At 43.2% G+C, this 18718-nt stretch overlaps 1 protein-coding gene across 4 annotated transcripts in view; it reads left to right on the plus strand.

Annotated features, from left to right (window-relative positions):
- Positions 1-18718, plus strand: part of LOC120307621 (DEP domain-containing mTOR-interacting protein-like) — a 37005-nt gene that overhangs the window by 7800 nt on the left and 10487 nt on the right. For 2 of the 4 annotated variants that reach the window (XM_039342545.1, XM_039342547.1), the window contains exons 2-3: positions 4785-4963; positions 17337-17460. In XM_039342545.1, the coding sequence (XP_039198479.1) occupies positions 4785-4963; positions 17337-17460 (303 nt within the window). Of the gene's footprint in view, positions 1-3582; positions 3602-4784; positions 4964-11909; positions 14213-17336; positions 17461-18718 lie in introns of those variants that run through there. The other 2 variants (XM_039342548.1, XM_039342546.1) reach the window with 2 other exon arrangements.

An 18718-nucleotide genomic window follows, 5' to 3' on the forward strand; every position in this document is an offset into this window, starting at 1 on the left:
TCATAAAAGGGCCGAGTTTGAAGACCCCTGGCTTAAGCCATCCAGCATCTCACTGTTGATCTTACCTTCCTTGTTCTCTCAGCTGAAGATAAAGCCATAAATAAGCCAATGAATTGGCAATTAATTCAGATTCTGATAAGGAGCTGCCAGCTGTAAAAGGTCACCTCTTGTTTGAGAACAGGTGTCTCAGCCAAGCTTATCTTCCTGATTGGGGCAGGTTGCAAAAAGCTATGCCAATATTGCTTGCGTATGCAGCCAGGGAAAATGGGTTTACTTTGCTTCTTGAGCCTTGTGTACATAGCAAAAGTAATCATACAGAGGTAATAACAGAATAGAGTTGGGAGGAACCTTGGAGGTCTTCTAGTCCAACCCCTAGCTGAGGGAGGATACCCTATACCATTCCAGACAAATGTTTGTCTAGTCTTTTCTTAAAAACGTCCAGTGCTGGAGCATTCACAGCTTCTGGAGGCAGGTTGTTCCACTGATTAATTGTTCTGTCTGTCAGGAAGTTTCTCCTTAGTTCTAGGTTGCTTGTCTCCTTGGTTAGTTTCCATCCATTGCTTCTTGTCCTGCCTTCAGGCACTGTGGAGAATAGCTTGACTCCCTCTTCTTTGGGGCAGCCCCTGTGATATTGGAACAATGCTATCCTGTCACCCCTAGTCCTTCTTTTCATTAAGCTGCTAGACATACCCAATTCCTGCAATTGTTCTTCATATGTTTTAGCCTCCAACCCCCTAATCATCTTTGTGTTCTTCTCTGCACTCTTTCTAAAGTCTCAACATCTTTTTTATATAATGGCGACCAGCTGGATGCAGTATTCCAAGTGTGGCCTTACCAAAGCGTTGTAAAGTGGTATTAATACTTCATGTGATCTTGATTCTATCGCTCTGTTAATGCAGCCTAACACTGTGTTGGCCTTTTTGGCAGCTGCAGCACACAGCTGGCTCATATTTAAGGGATTGTCCACTAGGACTTCGAGAGCTCTCTCACAGTTGCTACCTCAAGGCAGGTACCGCCTGTATTATATTTGTACATTTGGTTTTTCTTGCCTAAATGTAGAACCTTACTTTTTCATTTTATGAAATCTATCTATAGTCTTCATTTCTCTTCCATACCTTACACCAGTGTTTCCCAAACTTGACAATTTTAAGGCATGTGGACTTCAACTCCCAGAATTCCACAGCCAGCATTGCTGGCTATGGAATTCTGGGAGTTGAAGTCCTCATGCCTTAAAATTGTCAAGTTTGGGAAACACTGCCTTACACTAAAGAATTTTTGCCTGCAGAAAGAACGTTACATATACAGGTAGTCCTCAAATTACAGCCATTTGTTTAGTGACTGAAATTACAACGGGCCTGAAAAAAATGACTTATGACCCTTGCAGCATCCCCATAGCCATGTGATCCAAATTTGGGTGCTTGGCAACTGGCATGTATTCATGAAGGTGGGAGCATCCCAGGGTCATGTGACCCCCCTCTGTGACGTTCCCAGCCTACAAGCAGCAGGGGAAGCCGATTCGCTTAATGACTGCATGATTCATTTAACAATTTCGGGGATTCCCTTAATGACTGAGGCAAAATTTGGTAACTTTGGTGACTTACATAACAACTTATCAGTGGAAATTCTGGTGTCAGTTCTGGTCATACGTCAAGAATTGTCAGGGACCATATAAGTGGGACCTTCTTTGAATCTTTATCTTTGTTTTTCACAGGGGAAACTGTGGATCAATGACATTCTGTTTGACATTTGATAAATTTAGCTGGACTCTTTTGGCATGCACCTTTTTTCTGCTCTGCCCGCCCTTTGGTTTTATCTCTGAAAATCTGGATCTGAGGCTAATTGAGGTTCATTGTAAATTACCAGCCACTTTTGGTTTAAATGAGTTCTTTGAGAGAGAAAAAAACCAGTTCTTGTCAAACCAGATTTCTTAATTGGTTATACTTGTCCTTTGTAGGTTTACAAAGGACATTTGTTGTTCCTTGTTCACATTCCACAGAATGAAGCAAGATGCACAAATGTGTTGTAGACGGTTGCGGGAATTGGGTATGTCTAGCCTAGTGAAAAGAAAGACTAGAGGGCGAGGTGATAGCAGCCTTCCAACGTTTGAGGGGCTGTCACAGAGAAGAAGGGGTTGGATTATTGTCTGAAGCACCTGAAGGCAGGACAAGAAGCAATGGATGGAAACATATCAAGGAGAGAATCAACCTAGAACTAAGGAGAAACTTCCTGACAGTGAGAACAATTAATCCGTGGAACGACTTGCCTTCAGAAATTGTGGGCGCTCAATCACTGGAGGTTTTTAAGAAGAGATTGGACAATTATTTCTCTGAAATGGTATAGGGTCTCCTGCCTGAGCAGGGGGTTGGACTAGAAGACCTCTAAAGTCCTTCCGAGTCTGTTATTCTGCAATTCTGTGTCTCCATAGCTGTTCATTTCACCCCATGACTCTGCTGATACCCCCAATGGGCTGTCTTTCATAATCGTTTGGTGCCCCTAGAACAGGGGTCTCCAAACTTGGCTGCTTTAAGACTTGTGGACTTCAGTTCCCAGAATTCCTCAGCCAGCTATGCTGGCTGAGGAATTCTGGGAGCTGAAGTCCACAAGTCTTAAAGTTGTCAAGGTTGCAGACCCCTGCAGTAGAGGATTAAAATCTGGGCAGAAATATCAAAATGAGATTTTAGCCCACTAGTAACAAGAGATGTTTGAATCGCTGAAGCGTCCATCTGTTTAAACCAAAGCAGCCTTCGAAAAATGGCCTCGGAGAGGCTGGGTGGCATCAGATAGTGCGTGATTTATTTTTGTTTAATGTTCTCACCCGAGGTCGGAGCTGTTCTGTCCTCGGAGAGACCTTGACAAAGCAAAGCCATCACTTGAGACGTTCTGGGCCTCAGGCCAAATTTTGGAGAAGAGCCTGTTCCATGGAGACGCTGGCCTCCATTGCTTCTGGGTTCCTCCCAGGATTATGGGATCATAAATCTGGAGAGTTCAGGGCTGGGTAACCTTGTTCAATCTTCAGTTCAGCTTTGGTTCATTGTGGAACTCTGTAATGAACAGCCCACTGTTCTCCATCAGTAATTGGGCTGATGTATTCATTCATTCATTCATTCATTCATTCATTCATTCATTCGATATCACCCTCTTTATTATTTTTATGAATAACTCAGGGTGGTGAACATATGCAGCACATCTCTGTACTCCTATTTTTCCCACAACAACAATCCTGTGAAGTAGGCTGGGCTGGGAGAGAAGGACTGGCCCAAAGTCACACAGGCAGCTTTCATGCCCAAGGATGGGATTCGAACTCAGGAGTCTGCCGTTTTTGCTCACAACCATCTCAGCATCCTCATGGTCACGTGATTAGGAGGAAGAGGAGGAGGAGGAGGAGGGCAGCTGTGGAATTCTTGGAGTTCTCTGAGCTTAGTGGTTTTTTTGCTGATGTTTCATGACCCAATTAGATAATACCATCATTGCTAGAAGGCAGTGAGATTTAAGGAGAGGAGGAGGAGGAGGAGGAGGAAGAGGAAGAGGAAGAGGAGGAGGAGGAGGAGGAGGAGAAGAAGAGATTGCAAAGGTTTGACTGGCCATTCTGCTGTTTCTAAAGGTAACAACTTAGAATAGGTACAGTATTTGCGACTAGCCAGCTTCTGGCAAGCAAAGTCAATGGGGGAAGCCAGATTTGCTTAACAAGTGTGTCACTTAATGACAGTGGTGATTCGTTTAACAATCACCTTGCTTAGCAACAGAAGTTCTGGTCCCAATTGTGGTTGTAAGTCAAGAACTCTCTCTATTTGTTCGGAGCAGCTGACCATTCTAGGAAGCATCACTCAATGCCCAAAGGATGAGTAAAATAAGCCAAGCCCATCAAAGCTGTTTGACAAAGAATGGCCTGGTGTGTTTCCACTCGATTTAGCTTCTTGTGGAAGTCTAAAGCGGGGGTGGGGGAGGGGAAACGTGATGGCTCAGCGGTTAAAACACAGAACTTGGAGAGCTGTCAGCCCAGGTTCAAGACCCACGTGCTGCGCAATGGGGTGAGTTCCCGTTCCTTGCCCCAGCTCCTCCCTATTCAGCAGTTCAAAATGCGAGTAGGTAAATAGGTATCACTTCAGTGGGAAGGCAACAGTGTTCCGTGTGCCTTGGGGTATTGTCATGATGGCCACAAAACCAACGAAATGTCTTCCACCTTGGCTTCCTCGCCTAAGAAATGGAGATGAGAAGCATCCCCTAGAGTCAGATACAACTGGACAGGAGAAACCTTTCACTTTTATCTTTGATAGTCCAAATATGAGCCTTCCGCTCATATTTCGACAAAGCAGTGGTGGGATTCAGCTGGTTCGCACCGGTTCAGTAGAATTTTGCTGAGTTCGGAGAACCGGCTTAATGCACAGTGCTTCCGGAAGTCCAGTCTAGGCCTCAGAGGTCTGGAGGAGGCCTCCCAGGCCTAGAACAGCCCACTGGAAGTGCGTGGATGCCACTTCCTGAAGTCCATTCTAGGCCTTGGAGGCCTGGAGGAGGCCTCCCAAGCCTAGAACAGCCCACTGGTAGTGCGTGGATGCTACTTCCGGAAGTCCATTCTAGGCCTCAGAAGCCTGGAGGAGGCCTCCCAGGCCTAGAATGGCCTGCCAGAAGTGCGTGGATGCTACTTCTAGAAGTGCATTCTATGCCTTGAAGGCCCAGGCCTGCATCCAATAAGAAAATTGGTCGTTCAGGTATTTGAATCCCACCAATAGGACAAAGGATGTTACTTCAGGATCTAAGGTCCTCCTGCATCTGGTTTTCCCTCCTAGGCTTCGTCTTCATGATGGCAAGCTTATAAAGGATCGTCGCTATCACCTTCGCACCTACCCGAATTGCTTCGTGGCCAAGGAACTCATTGACTGGTTGATTGACCACAAAGAAGCTCCCGACCGTGAGACAGGCATCCGGCTGATGCAGAAGCTCATGGACCATGACATTCTTCACCACGGTTGGTGAGCTTCTTAATTCTAATTACCTTTGAGCACTTTTCCCAATGACATGAAAGTGCCTTCTCCAAATGTTCTGGAGGTTCTCTTAAACCAAACCTGGTTATTTTATTCCCCCCCCCTCTTTGGCTGTCCTTGTTCAGCCCCTGAGATGTCAATTGGAAATTAGAAATCATATGTAAATAAGTGTGCACTCAATACAACTGCACTGTTTTTATTTTGAAGGCGACTGCTATTTTTTTTAAAAAATGTATATAAGTGCGTACCTGCGGGCCTATGCACCTTCACAGCTCTATTGGTTTGGCCTTCCACAACAGTCCATGTTTTTCATGTCACCCCCTTGGGAAAATTAATGGCCCATCCCTGTCTTAAAGAGTGGCCCAGAGATCTCACAAAAGGAATTGTGGGCCATCTGTATCTCTAGAAAGATTTGTTGAAAGAAAAGTCTTCCTCATGGTTCAGTCCAAGCCGGGGATAAACAACATGGCGACTGCTTTAGAAAGAAGGTTGCAGTTTATTGAAGAGGAGAGCCAGACAGAAAGATGGCTCTGGAAGAAAAGAGAGAGAGCACATGTAGAGATGGGTTTTTATACCCTCTGGGGCTTTTGTTTGGAGTTGTTCCTGTTTCTGTTTGAGGCTTTGTATTTCCTGCGTCATGTATTCTGACCTGAGTCGGGGTGCGCCCTTTGGCATCTGTGGGTTAATCCTATTATGTCCTGTCTTAGACTTTAGGTGGGGTATGTAGATTTTAGGTGTCTTTGTCTTCTTAATCTTCCAGCTGGGCCTCCAAACTTCCTGGATTATTTACATCTGCATTTCTACAGAGCTGGTTTCTGCTTGGGGGAGGGAGACTTGGGGCTATTAAGAAAAACTGGGCATGCTTTTTTGCCTCTTTAAGATTTTTTGAGGAAATATATTTTTCTGCCCTTTTAATATTTCCTTCTCTGGGAGACTAACTTCCCACAGAATGCAGGGAAGAGCAACAAAGATAATTAGGCCAAAACATGTCAAGAACAGTTGCAGGAATTGGGCATGTCTACTTTAATAAAAAAAAGGATTAGGGATGATATGATAGCAATATCTGAGGAGCTGCCCCAAAGAAGAGGGCGTCAAGCTATTTTCCCAAACACCAGAAGGCAGGACAAGAAGCAATGGGTGGAAACTAATCAAGGAGAGAACCAACGTAGAACTAAGGAGAAATTCCCTGATAGTGAGAACAATTAACCAGTGGAACGGCTTGTCTTCAGAAGTTATGGGTGCTCCATCACTGGAGACTTTCAAGAATACATTGGACAACCATTTGTCTGAAATAGTATAGGGCAGTGATGGCGAACCTTTTAGAGACCGAGTGCCCAAACTGCAACCCAAAACACACTTATGTATTGTTGGGTGCCAGGTGGGCGTGGCCCATTGGGTGGGTGTGGCCTATTGAGTGGGCATGGCTGCAGTGGTAACGACAGACTGGGTGGGACTAAAAAGTTCAATCAATCAATTCCAACTTTGCGAGAACTTTTTTTTTCCTGCGAGAAGTTGAAATTGATTGATTGAACCTTTTTTTTTTGCACATGGCGGTGGAGGGCTAAAACGAAAAGGTATTATAAAACCCCGTTGAAGGTGTAGGACTGGGGCAACGGCACACGTGCCCACAGAAAGGGCTCTGCGTGCCACCTGTGGCACCCGTGCCGTAGGTTCGCCACCACGGTTATAGGGTTTCCTGCTTGAGCAGGGGGTTGGACTAGAAGACCTCCAAAGCGCCTTCCAACTCTATTGCTCTGTTCTTATACCAAGCTTGGGGTCCTTCTGTAGATCCCTGAATGTTGAACATCAAATTCCATCTTTCTCACCATTGAGCAGGCTGGCTAGGACTCCTGGGAATTTAGCTATATCTGGAAGGCCACAAGTTTGGGCATCTTGCTTTTACTCTGAACTTGAGCAAATTCCCCCCCCCCACCCGCTCCCTCTCTTTGAAAAGCATAGCTGAAAGAATAATCTAGTTGAGGATCAGTTTCCTATCACTTCCAGGATGGTCTGGTTATGTTCTTTTGCAGACATAAATAATGAAAGAGGAGGGCTTTTAACAAAACAGGAGGATAATCCCCAAGGCCAGTAAAAGTATAAATGGGAGGAACATAAAAGGTCAGGATGAGTAATAATAGTTACATTACATAAGTGCCATTGAATCAGGCACGACTCCTGACGACTGAATGGCGTAAACAAAAGAAAGGGGAGAGCCCCATGTTTTTAAACAAGATTTATTTAAGCCCCAAATATTCCTTTTCCAAGGACACTTCTGAAACATTTGTGAAACAAGAGACGTTCACCAGTCTTTTTTTAATAGGTTTATTATAACAATATTAACTCCCAGCCTAGAAATCAGAGACTCTGAGTTCTAGACCAGTGGTTCTCAACCTTTTTAATGCTGCGACCCCCAACCGGTCGTAAGTCGAGGACTACTCAACCAGTCGTAAGTCGAGGACTACTCAACTGGTGCAGCACCGTTTGCAGAATGGGACAGAGAAAGCCTGGACAATTCCTATTGGCTTTTGAAAGCCAATAGAATTAGACTCTATTCAAGAGAGTCTATTCTATTGGCTTTCAAAAGCCAATAGAATAAAAGGGCGTAGCACAGCTAAGGAAAAGGGGGAAAAAATGGCAGACTCCGTTGTTTGGCGACCCCCGTGAAATGGTCGTTTGACCCCAAATGGGGTCCCGACCCCCAGGTTGAGAATCCCTGTTCTAGACTCACCTTAGGCATGAAAGCCAACTGGGTGACTTTGGTCCAATCATCAGGAGACAGTGAGTTCTATTCTGCCTTGGGCATGAAAAATGACTTGGGACCAGTCCCTCTCTCTCAGCCCTACGTACCCATCTCACAGGATTGTTGTGCTAAAATAAGGTATGTTCACTACCTTGAAATTATTTATAAAAGCAATAAAGGCAGGATATAAATAAATAAGCACCAAATCAAACACACAAATTTGCTCTGTAATTACTTCCTTGTAGGTGAAGTGCAACAGATGCTGAGACTCTAGAAAGAATACAGAGAAGAGCAACAAAGATGATTAGGGGACTGGAGGCTAAAGCATATAAGGAACGGTAGCTAGAATTGGGTATGTCTAGTTTAACAAAGAGAAGGGACTTCCGGTGGATTTTGCGCGCGCGATGGCGGCTACTTTGTAGCCGTCTTTCCTGGGCAAGTGTAAGAACCGCTATGAACAGCAGACACCAGCTGTTCAGCGGTTCAAAATCCCCCTCCCGGGCAAAGGGGGGGGGTAGAGAGTGTCCGAATAGTGGTAGAGCCTCTTTTGCACCCCCCAAGTTTTTTTGGGGGGGGGTGAAAGGAGTGCTCCCACGGAGTTCGGACTTGTCTCCGCTTCCCAGCTGTTTTTGTCCTCAGGGACAAAACGAGCCGCTGCAAACACCTCCGTGCTTAAAGAGAACTGGTGAGTTTTTTTTTTTATAAACGGACAGAGCTGAGTAGAGGATTTAGTTTTTGCTTTCTTTGATTTATTTGGATTTTAAGTTTTAAGACTTGCTTCTATTTTTATTCTCTCTTTTTATTTTATTTTATTTTTTTTTTTCTCTGTTGAAAGGGAAAGTAAAATGGCGATCGGCAAATCTCTCGGTGTTTTTTTTTTTTTTGAAGTTAGAATGTTGACCGGCAGGCTTTTTTGTGTTTCTTTTTCTTTCCTTTCCCTTTCCCTTTTTATTTTCTTATGATTGGAATGGTTGTTTTTGGTATCTCTAAGTATTTTTTTTTTGGAATGGACTTTTTCTATTTAATTATTATTATTATTATTATTATTTTTTTCTTCTCCCTTCTTTATATTGTAATGACTCTTTTTTGAAGGACTTTTTTCTGTTTAATTTTTTGCAATTTTTAAGAAGGATTAAAGCTTTTTTTTAATTCTTTTTCTCTTCCTTTTTTTCCCCCTTTTTTCTTTTTATTATAATGACCTTCTTTGGAGGGAGTTATGATTTTTGAAGGAATTTTTATAATTTTTTAAGAAGGGCTAAAGGTTTTTCTTTAAGATGGCTCCAAAGCGTCCAGGGATTTCTACAGCTTCTAAATCAACAGTTTCACCCTCTTCTGGGGGTCAGCTAATAACTATGAAGGATTTGCAAAACATGATGGGAGATGTTATAATTCAAATTAGGGCAGAAATGAAAAAGATTTTAGAGGAAAATAATAAGATCTTGAGACAAGATTTTGTTTTGGCTTTAGAAGGAGTTGCTTCTGTTCTTGAAAAGGTGAACTCCCATGTGGAAGAGGTAGCTGAAAAAGTGGACATAATGGAGGGGAAAATTGAAAGTATGGAAAAAGAAATGGAAAATGAGATTCTTATGCTTCAATATGGACAAATGGAATATGCCTTAAGAATCAGAGGCCTGGAAGAGTCTTTTCAAGAAGATTTGAAAGAAATGGTTGCAAAGGACTTTGCATTGATTTTGAATAAAGAAAAAGAGGGAATACTTAGTGAAATTGAAAAATTATTTAGGGTTAACTCTGTGGTGGCAGCACAGAAGAATCTGCCAAGAGATGTGGTAATTTACTTTGGTAAAAGATCCTTACGCAATCAAATTGTGCAAGCCTATTATAAGAAGAGATTTCAAATTGCTTCACAAGATGTCATAATTTTTAAGGAGATCCCATCTAAAATTTTAAGAAGAAGAAAGGAGTTTGCTTTTCTAGTAAATGAACTTAAAAAGAGAAAAATTCTATTCAGATGGGATATTCCGACTGGAATGGTGGTGAACTACCTGGGGACATGTCATAGACTTAATACTGTTTCTCAAGCAAAAGATTTTTATACTTCGGTCCTGGGGGTATGTGCATCGCCATCTATTAGGTCTCAACAAGTCCAGATTGAGGAGCAGAAGACAACTTGTGTAGCACATAACTCCAAAGAAAAGCAGCAACAGAAGAAGGTTAAGGAAGTTTCATATTCAGCGGTCTCTGAATCTCTGGGAGATGTTGGACTTACAAAGTCTTTGGAGCAATCTTCAAGGGTAGCTCTGGGAGAAGTTAGACCTACAAAGTCTTTGGAGCAATCTTCAAGGGTGGAATTGCTGCCTGAAATCGAAATTGGGAAATTTCAGCTTGAGGGGCACCAACAAGAGAGGAACGGGCAGAGGATAACTTGTACAACTTACAACTGTGAAGATCAACACAAGGAGGAATTTACTGAGGAAGTTTTACAGGTATCGGTCCCTGAGACTTGTGCAACATATAAATGTAAAGAAAAAGTAACATATAAATGTAAAGAGAAAGACCAACAGAAGAAGGAGGTTGAGGAAGTTTCACAGGTACTGATTCCTGAGCTGGTGGGTCAACCAGGACTTACAAACTCTTTGGAGCGATCTTCAAGGGCAGAATTCCACGCATTTTTTTCGATGCTTGCGGGCAAGAGAGACCAATATGGATTGTGCTTATAGTAGATGCAACTGGCTATTAGACAGAAGATTATGGATATTGAATGAAAATTTTAGATAAGAAGTTTGTGTTTATAGTGGGTGCAACTGGTTATTGGACAGAAAATTATGGACATTGAATGAGAACTTTAGACAAGAAGTTTACTATTGAGATTGTGGGAGAAGTAAAACTTATATCGTTTTTGGAAAATGTCTTATGTAATGTCTAAATATGTGTTTTGGGATAATAATATATTTCAGTTTTAAGTTTTAAACCTTTAATGATAATATTGTTTAAACCTGTGTTTTGAAGGGATTATAATTTGTTTATTTCAGTGAGGGGATTCTAATAAATTTGTGTTTCGAAGGGAGTATAATTTGTTTAAGTTTCAAGTAATGCTTAAATTTGGTTTTTAAATATTATTATTAATATTTCTAAGAGAAAATAATTTGCTTAATTAAATGTCTAGATTTGTTTAGGAAAGAAAGTAATGCTTAAATCTGTGTTTTTGGAGAAAGTTTATATAGAATGATGATTGTATTTAGATTTGTTTAGGATTTAAAAGTGTTTCAAGCTTTTAAATATTATTATTAATATTTTTAAGAGAAAATAATTTGTTTAACTAAATGTGTCTAGATTTGTTTAGGATTTTTAAGTTTTTTTTTTTTTTTTTTTGATAGGTGAGAAGATGATGAAGATTGAAGGAAATATGTATTTACTTTAAGTTTTCTAAGAGTATTTATTTTTAATGGTACAACAAAGGTTTATATGTTTATCTTTTTGTATTAGGATAAAGAAAGAGGGAGAAATTAGATTTTACATTATAGCTATAGATATTCAAAGAAAGTAATGTTTAAATTTGCGTTTTTGGAGGGAGTTTATATAGAATGATGATTGTATTTAAATTTGTTTAGGTTTTAAAAGTGTTTTAAGTTTTTTTTCTCAATTAAGCCTGTACTCAGCTCTGGGAAGTCTAGGGGAGGGTTTGGGAGGTTGGGGAGGAGGGGGGTGAGGTAGGGTTGGGGGGGGTATGGGAAGGGGATTTGTTTTTGTAAAAATTTAAAAATTTTCAATAAAAAAAAAAAAAAAAAAAAAAGAGAAGGATGAGGGGGACATGATAGCAGTGTTCTAATATCTCAGGGGCTGCCCCAAAGAAGAGGCAGTCAAGCTATTCTCCAAAGCGCCTGAAGGCAGGACAAGAAGCAATGGGTGGAAACTAATCAAGGAGAGAATCAACCTAGAACTAAGGAGAAACTTCCTGACAGTTAAAACAATTAACCAGTGGAACAACCTGCCTCCAGAAGTGGTGAATGCTCCAACACTGGAAGTTTTTAAGAAGAGACTGGACAGCCATTTGTCTGAAATGGTACAGGGTTTCCTGCCTGAGCAGGGGGTTGGACTCGATGACCTCCAGGGTCCCTTACAACTTTATTATATATATATATATATATATATATATATATATATATATATTCTTATTAGTAATTTGGGAGTTTGCCTTTTTGAGTCTTTTGTGTAAAGCGCTAGTTCAAAAGTTGCTTTATATTTCTACTTGACTTAACAATCTCTTTCTGTTATTAGAGATTTGCACAATACGGCTGCCTTTTTATCATATCATCATCATCATCATCATCATCATCATCAAGTTGGAAGGGACCTTGGAGGTCGTCTAGTCCAACCCCTGCTCAGGCAGGAATGGCCTATAACATTTCAGACAAATGGCAAATTTTGTTTTCTGAAAAGCCTGGCCTATAACCTATGTTGGTGTATCATAGGAAGTTGGGGAATATATCCTTAAGGATGTGAGTGAGGAACCAAGAATTAAACCTGTAGGATAAGAAAAGTTGAAAAAATCTTGCTCTTTTGGGACAAGAGGGATTTTCTTTTGCAGACAGCTGGAAATTCTCAAAGGGGTGAGGGTTTGTTTCTTTAAAAGGGGATGCTTCAGTTTTTCACCAAGCCCACCATGAAGAAGCCAATCACTGAAGTAGGAAAGCTCACTGGAAAAAAATTTCTTAGGTGTTTCCTGCTTGATGAATATCCCCTTTTCAAGATTATATGGCAAGGGCCCCTCTACAAGGCCTGGCTCTCTCCCTGTCTCCAACCAGCTATTTGGAGGTGGCTCAAATAAAAATATGCAGCTTGTGAGATATTCCCTCGTGGCTTTCTAGGACCAAGCAGGAACAGTCAACAAAAGCTTGGATCAGCAGCTCTGTGTGTCTCTGAGAACTCCATGTGTCAACACAGAACGGGGCAAGGACTTTCTACCCTGAGGGGGTATGTACGTGGAGTGGTCAAAATCCAAGTGTGGAGAACTGAAGTCTCCTTTGATGGCTTTTCCTTCATGGACAGGACAGGAATCAGATGTTCCACAGACACCCACCTATGCCTACTTTTAGGGCTGCTGGCAGTCAGCAAATAGGACAGATGGCCCGCTCTCTGGGTGTTTTTCTTCTTCTTCCAGAAATGGTATCTAGGTGAGGATGGAGTCCACCTCTTTGTCAGTTCTGAACCGAGCTTGGTGTTTAAGGTGGACACCATGAGCCATGCTTTCTCCAGCCTTTTAGGACTTGCCTACAGCTTTCACTATCTTTTGACTGTTGTTGTTCAGTCACTGTCTGACTCTTTGGGACCTTATGGACCAAGCATGGCAGCCCTCCGCCCTGTGTCCTCCGCTGTCTCACAGAGTTTGCCCACATTGACGTTCATTGCCTCAATGACACCATCTAACCATCTCCTCCTCTGCCGTCTCCTTCTCCTTTCGCCTTCCATCTTCTTCAACATCGGGGTCTTCTCCAAGGTCTCCTCTCTTCTCATTTGGGGGACAAAACATTTGAGCCTTTCAGCTTCAGGATCTGTCCTTTCAAAGAACAGCCAGGGTTGATTTCCTTTAGGATCGACTGATCGGATCTCCTTGCAGTCCAAGAGACACCCCTATTTTGGTGATCAGAGCAGATACATCAAGTTCTTCTACGTTCTGATGCACTACAGCTAGTACTTGACTTGCAACCACAAACGAGCCGAAAATATCCATTGCTAACCAAGACACTTGCCAAGTGGCTTGTGCCCCATTTTACGACCTTGTTTTTGTCCCTGTTGTCAAATGAATCACGTGGTTGTTAACAGAACCTGGCTTGTCTCATTGACTTTGGTTGTCAGAAGCTGGCTAGGAATGGTGATCACATGACCCCTGGACAATGGAACGGTCACCAAGACATACCCGTTGGCAAATGCCCAAATTTTGATCACATGACCATAGAGATGCTGTGACCGTCGTAAGTGTGAAAACTGGATATAAGTCACTTTTTTTCCCGTGCCGTTGTAACTTCAAATGATTGCTAAACTAATGCTTGTATGTAGACAACTATCTTTATTTGAGTCTGCATCTCATGCAATGTCAGGGCACCAGCTATATGGGTAGTCTTTGACTTATAACTGAAATGGAGCCTTTTCATCACGTCGTAATCCATGACAGTCATAAACTGGGTCATCACATAACCAATCCTCTTTTACAAACTTTTTTGGGGGGTGGCCGTTCAGTGGACCCTTGTTTTCTCTTGAGTATTTTTGCCAAAAATCTGGAAGTAAATACCGCAAGTGTGTTTGTGACTGTGGGACGCTCTAAATGGATGTAAAAGTGGGCCAATGGCCAAAGGCCAAAAAATGCAGTCATGTGACTCCAGGGTGTGACTCCTATTTATAGCAGAACTCTTAGATTCTGCAACAGCTTGGTTCCTTAAATGCCATCAGCCTGGTAAATTCGCTGGATTCTTTTTTTTTTTCGCCAGGTGTATGTGTACACTTGAAGTAGACGGTGATGTTTCTCTGCGTCATATATGTGAGTGTATGTGGGTATATGCATAATGGTATTTTTTTTTTGAGAGCTGAATGCAACAAAATTTCATTTTAATGATGCTGATTAGTGTGCATTTAAAGTGACAATAAAGTTTTTGTTCTGTCCTGTCCTATCCTGTCCCTGTCTCTATCCCTGTCCTGTCCTTGTCCCTGTCCTTGTCCTTGTTCCTGTCCCTGTCCTGTCCCTATCTCTGTCCCTGTCCCTATCCCTATCCCTATCCCTGTCCTGTCCGTGTCCGTGTCCATGTCCATGTCCCTGTCCCTGTCCCTGTCTCTATCCCTGTCCTGTCCTGTCCTGTCCCTGACCCTGTCCTTGTTCCTATCCCTGTCCCTGTCTCTATCCCTGTCCTGTCCCTGTCCCTGTCCTTGTCCCTGTCCTTGTCCCTGTCCCTGTTCCTATCCCTATCCCTGTCCTGTCCATGTCCATGTCCATGTCCCTGTCCCTGTCTCTATCCCTGTCCTGTCCCTGTCCCTGTCCTTGTTCCTATCCCTATCTCTATCTCTGTCCCTGTCTCTATCCCTATCCTTGTCCTGTCCCTGACCCTGTCCTGTCCCTATCCCTGTCCTTGTTCCTATCCCTATCTCTATCTCTGTCCCTGTCTCTATCCCTATCCTTGTCCTGTCCCTGACCCTGTCCTTGTTCCTATCCCTATCCCTGTCTCTGTCCCTGTCTCTATCCCTGTCCGTGTCCATGTCCGTGTCCCTGTCTCTATCCCTGTCCCTGTCTCTATCCCTGTCCTGTCCTGTCCTGACCCTGGCCTTGCCCTATCCCTATCTCTGTTCCTGTTCCTGTCTCTGTCCCTGTCTCTATCTCTATCCCTGTCCTGTCCTGTCCCTGACCTTTTCCCTGACCCTGTCCTTGTTCCTATCCCTATCCCTATCCCTGTCCCTGTCCGTGTCCGTGTCCATGTCCCTGTCTCTATCCCTGTCCTGTCCTGACCCTGACCCTGACCTTGCCCTATCCCTATCTGTGTTCCTGTCCCTGTCTCTGTCTCTATCTCTATCCTTGTCCTGTCCCTGTCCTTGTCCCTATCCCTGTTCGTGTCGGTGTCCCTATCCCTGTCTTTATCCCTGTCCCTGTCCCTACTGCTATCTTCAGCTCTGAAAAAAAGGGACTGATGACCGTTTTTTATCCTTACGACCGTTGCAACATCCCGAGGGCCATGTGATCAAAATTCAGACGCTTGTGGCCACTGACTCATATTTACAACGGTCGCAGTGTCCCGGGGTCACATGATCCCCTTTTGTGACCCGCTGACAAGCAAAGTCAATGGGAAACCGGGTTCATTCAACAACCGTGTTACTAACTTTACAACTGCCGTGATTCACTTAACAACGGGTGGCAAGAAATGTCGTAAAATGAGGCAAAACTCTCTTAACAACTTCCTCACTTAGCCACAGAAATTTGGGATGTAAGTTGAGGACTACCTGTACATTCAAAGGTGTAAACACTTTTCCAGCTTAATAGGGAGGTGGCAGATAAAAAGAGCAGGTGAGGGTGATTTAATGCAACAAGGCCGTCTGTTCTCCCATGGGAGAATGTTTGCAGATCTGTCACTTCTGCCTGATTTACGCAGCTCGGTAAACACCCAAGTTTTCATTCGGCCCACTGCAGATCCATCTCAAAATAAATGAAATGCTGCTACTGGAGGGGTGTGTGTGTGTGTGGGTTTCTAATGGAGCTGCTATTAGTTTAGGGTTAATTATTAACACTCATAGAGCCAGTTTGGTGTAGCACAGTGTTTCTCAACCTTGACAATTTTAAGGCATGTGGACTTCAACTCCCAGAATTCCACAGCCAGCATTGCTGGCTGTGGAATTCTGGGAGTTGAAGTCCACATGCCTTAAAATTGTCAAGGTTGAGAAACACTGGTGTAGCAGAAAAAGCATCAGCCTTGAAACTGGAAGATGGTGAGTGCTAGTCCTGCCTTGGTTACATAAATAAGATAAAATAAATTAAAGCAAAACAAAATAATCTCCATCACATCTTTTAGTGAAAGCATGTTTTATATATATATATATATATATATATATATATATATATATATATATATATATATATATATATATATATATTTTGTGCTGTCACTAAACAAACTGTTGTAAGTCAAGGACTGCTGTAGGGGAGGCACAGCTGGCAATTTGTGATATTTGAGGATAAATAGTTGGAGCCCTTCCTGATCTGAAAATAAAAAAAAAAAAACGGGGTGGGGGATAGAAAATTAAGCATTATACCAAATGTAATCTTAACATTCTTGTCTCTGTTGGAGACCAGACCTGCTTTGGTCTAACTTTGGGCCTCAAAGCTTAGGAGGGTCTAAGACAAGGCTTTTCAACCACGGGTACCACCTGTGGTACATTGGCACCTGGCAGGTGGTACGCCACCATCCTAGAAAAGTGGTAGTGGGGGAGGGGAATGAGCTGAACCGGTGGCAGCACCGCACAAGCCTGAGCGAGAGACGGTTGGAGCTGCAGGGCTGTCAGGGCTCAGTGGAAGCGCCAGGATCAGTGCCGCTTTCCAGCTGATTGGCGCTTCTTCAGGACTGTCAGGGCTCAGTGGGAAGCTCCAGGATCAGCGCCAGGCTCCAGCTGGAGCTCGGCGCTGATCCTGGTGCTTCTGCTGAGCCCAGAAGAAGCGCCAATCAGCTGGAATGTTGCAGCATCTCCAGGGTCTTGTGTTTTACATTCAGATGCTTGGCGACTGATTCGTATTTATGATGGTCACAGTGTCCCAGCAGATGGGGGGGAATAAAAACCAAACACTCCCCCACCCCACCCCCACTGCCAATCCTCAACAGAAATGCTCACAACAATGAAAACCTCAGACAGGAGGAAGAGCGTGGCCAGGTGGGCAGGCAGGTGTCTTGCTCGGCTGTGGCTTGGGGGGCACAGTGCCATTGTAACTTCGAACAGTCACTAAGCGAACTGTTGTAAGTCGAGGACTACCTGTACTTTATTACTTTTTTCCTTTTTTTTTTGGTCATCAAGTTTTTGACACCTTGCTAGGCGACTGGTGGTCCTTGGATGTTGCCGTATCCTAAAAATGGTACAGTGGGTGAAAAGGTTGAAAAACCCTGCTCTAAGAATTGTTCTTAAATGCCTTTCAGTGTGTGATGAACATTTGGACTACAAAGATGCTAAGCTACTCTATCGCTTCCGCAAGGATGATGGGACCTTCCCGCTCAACAAGGAAGTCAAGGTGTTCCTGAGAGGACAAAACCTCTACGAGACGTACGTGAGCCCTCCGTCTTCCTGGTCTTCAGAGGTTTCGGTGGAAACCCATTCACTACATTTCTCCGGCCGTTAATTTTGGGAGGATTTGGGGAAAGAGATGAATGGGAATTCCTTCCTCCCATTTCCTTTTTTCCTTCCTTCCTTCCTTCCTTCCTTCCTTCCTTCCTTCCTTCCTTCCTTCCTTCCTTCCTTCCTTCCTTCTTCCTTCCTTCCTTAATCTTCCCTCCCTCCCTCCCTCCTTCCTTCCTTCCTTCCTTCCTTCCTTCCTTCCTTCCTTCCTTCTTCCTTCCTTCCTTCGTCTCTCCATCTCTCCCTCCATCCCCCTTCTTCCTTCCTTAATCTTCCCTCCCTCCTTCCTTCCTTCCTTCCTTCCTTCCTTCCTTCCTTCCTTCCTTCCTTCCTTCATCTCTCCCTCCATCCCCTTCTTCCTTTCTTCCCCTTCCTTCCTTCCTTCCTTCCTTCCTTCCTTCCTTCCTTCCTTCCTTCCTTCATCTCTCCATCTCTCCCTCCCTCCCCCTTCTTCCTTTCTTCCCCTTCCTTCCTTCCTTCCTTCCTTCCTTCCTTCATCTCTCCATCTCTCCCTCTCCTTCCTTCCTTCCTTCCTTCCTTCCTTCCTTCCTTCCTTCCTTCCTTCCTTCCTTCCTTCCTTCCTTCCTTCTCTTTCTTTCTTTCTTTCTTTCTTTCTTTCTTTCTTTCTTTCTTTCTTTCTTTCTTTCTTTCTTTCTTTCTTTTTTTCCCCAAAACCTTCTAGGTATAAAAATCCTACAAAGTATCCTTGGTGATCTAAATATAAAAATAATAAAGGCGGGATATAAATAAATATCTCTAAAGTGTCTGTGCAAAGGTGAGACAAAATGCCAAAATTTGCTGTTGATGTTGCAGATCCTAGAATTATTTTTCCCCCTCCTGTCATTGCCATTATTGGTGTCACCGAGGGGTCCCTTCAGCCAGGCTTCCTTCAGCAAAGATTTGTTTTTAAATTAAGCATTCTGGTTGAGACACAAACTGCAAACTGGAACCTTATTCCTGTGCTTTTGCATCACTTGGAAAATCCTTCCGAAAAACTTTGCCCAAAAAAAGTCCAGGGACTCGTTAGTTTGATGGCATTTGAAGCATGGTCTTCTTTTCTCCATCTAAGGACTAATTCCAGGCAATTTTCAGGAGTCAAAAATGGACTTGAAAGCACAAAACTCAAAACAAGAACTAAACAGAGAAATAAAGTAGGCTTGGACTGCCCTCCAGTGGTGACAGATGG

The sequence above is a fragment of the Crotalus tigris genome, unplaced genomic scaffold (assembly GCF_016545835.1).
Source record: "Crotalus tigris isolate CLP2741 ecotype Arizona unplaced genomic scaffold, ASM1654583v1 scf7180000017794.702064, whole genome shotgun sequence".
In the NCBI taxonomy this organism is placed as follows: Eukaryota; Metazoa; Chordata; class Lepidosauria; order Squamata; family Viperidae; genus Crotalus; species Crotalus tigris.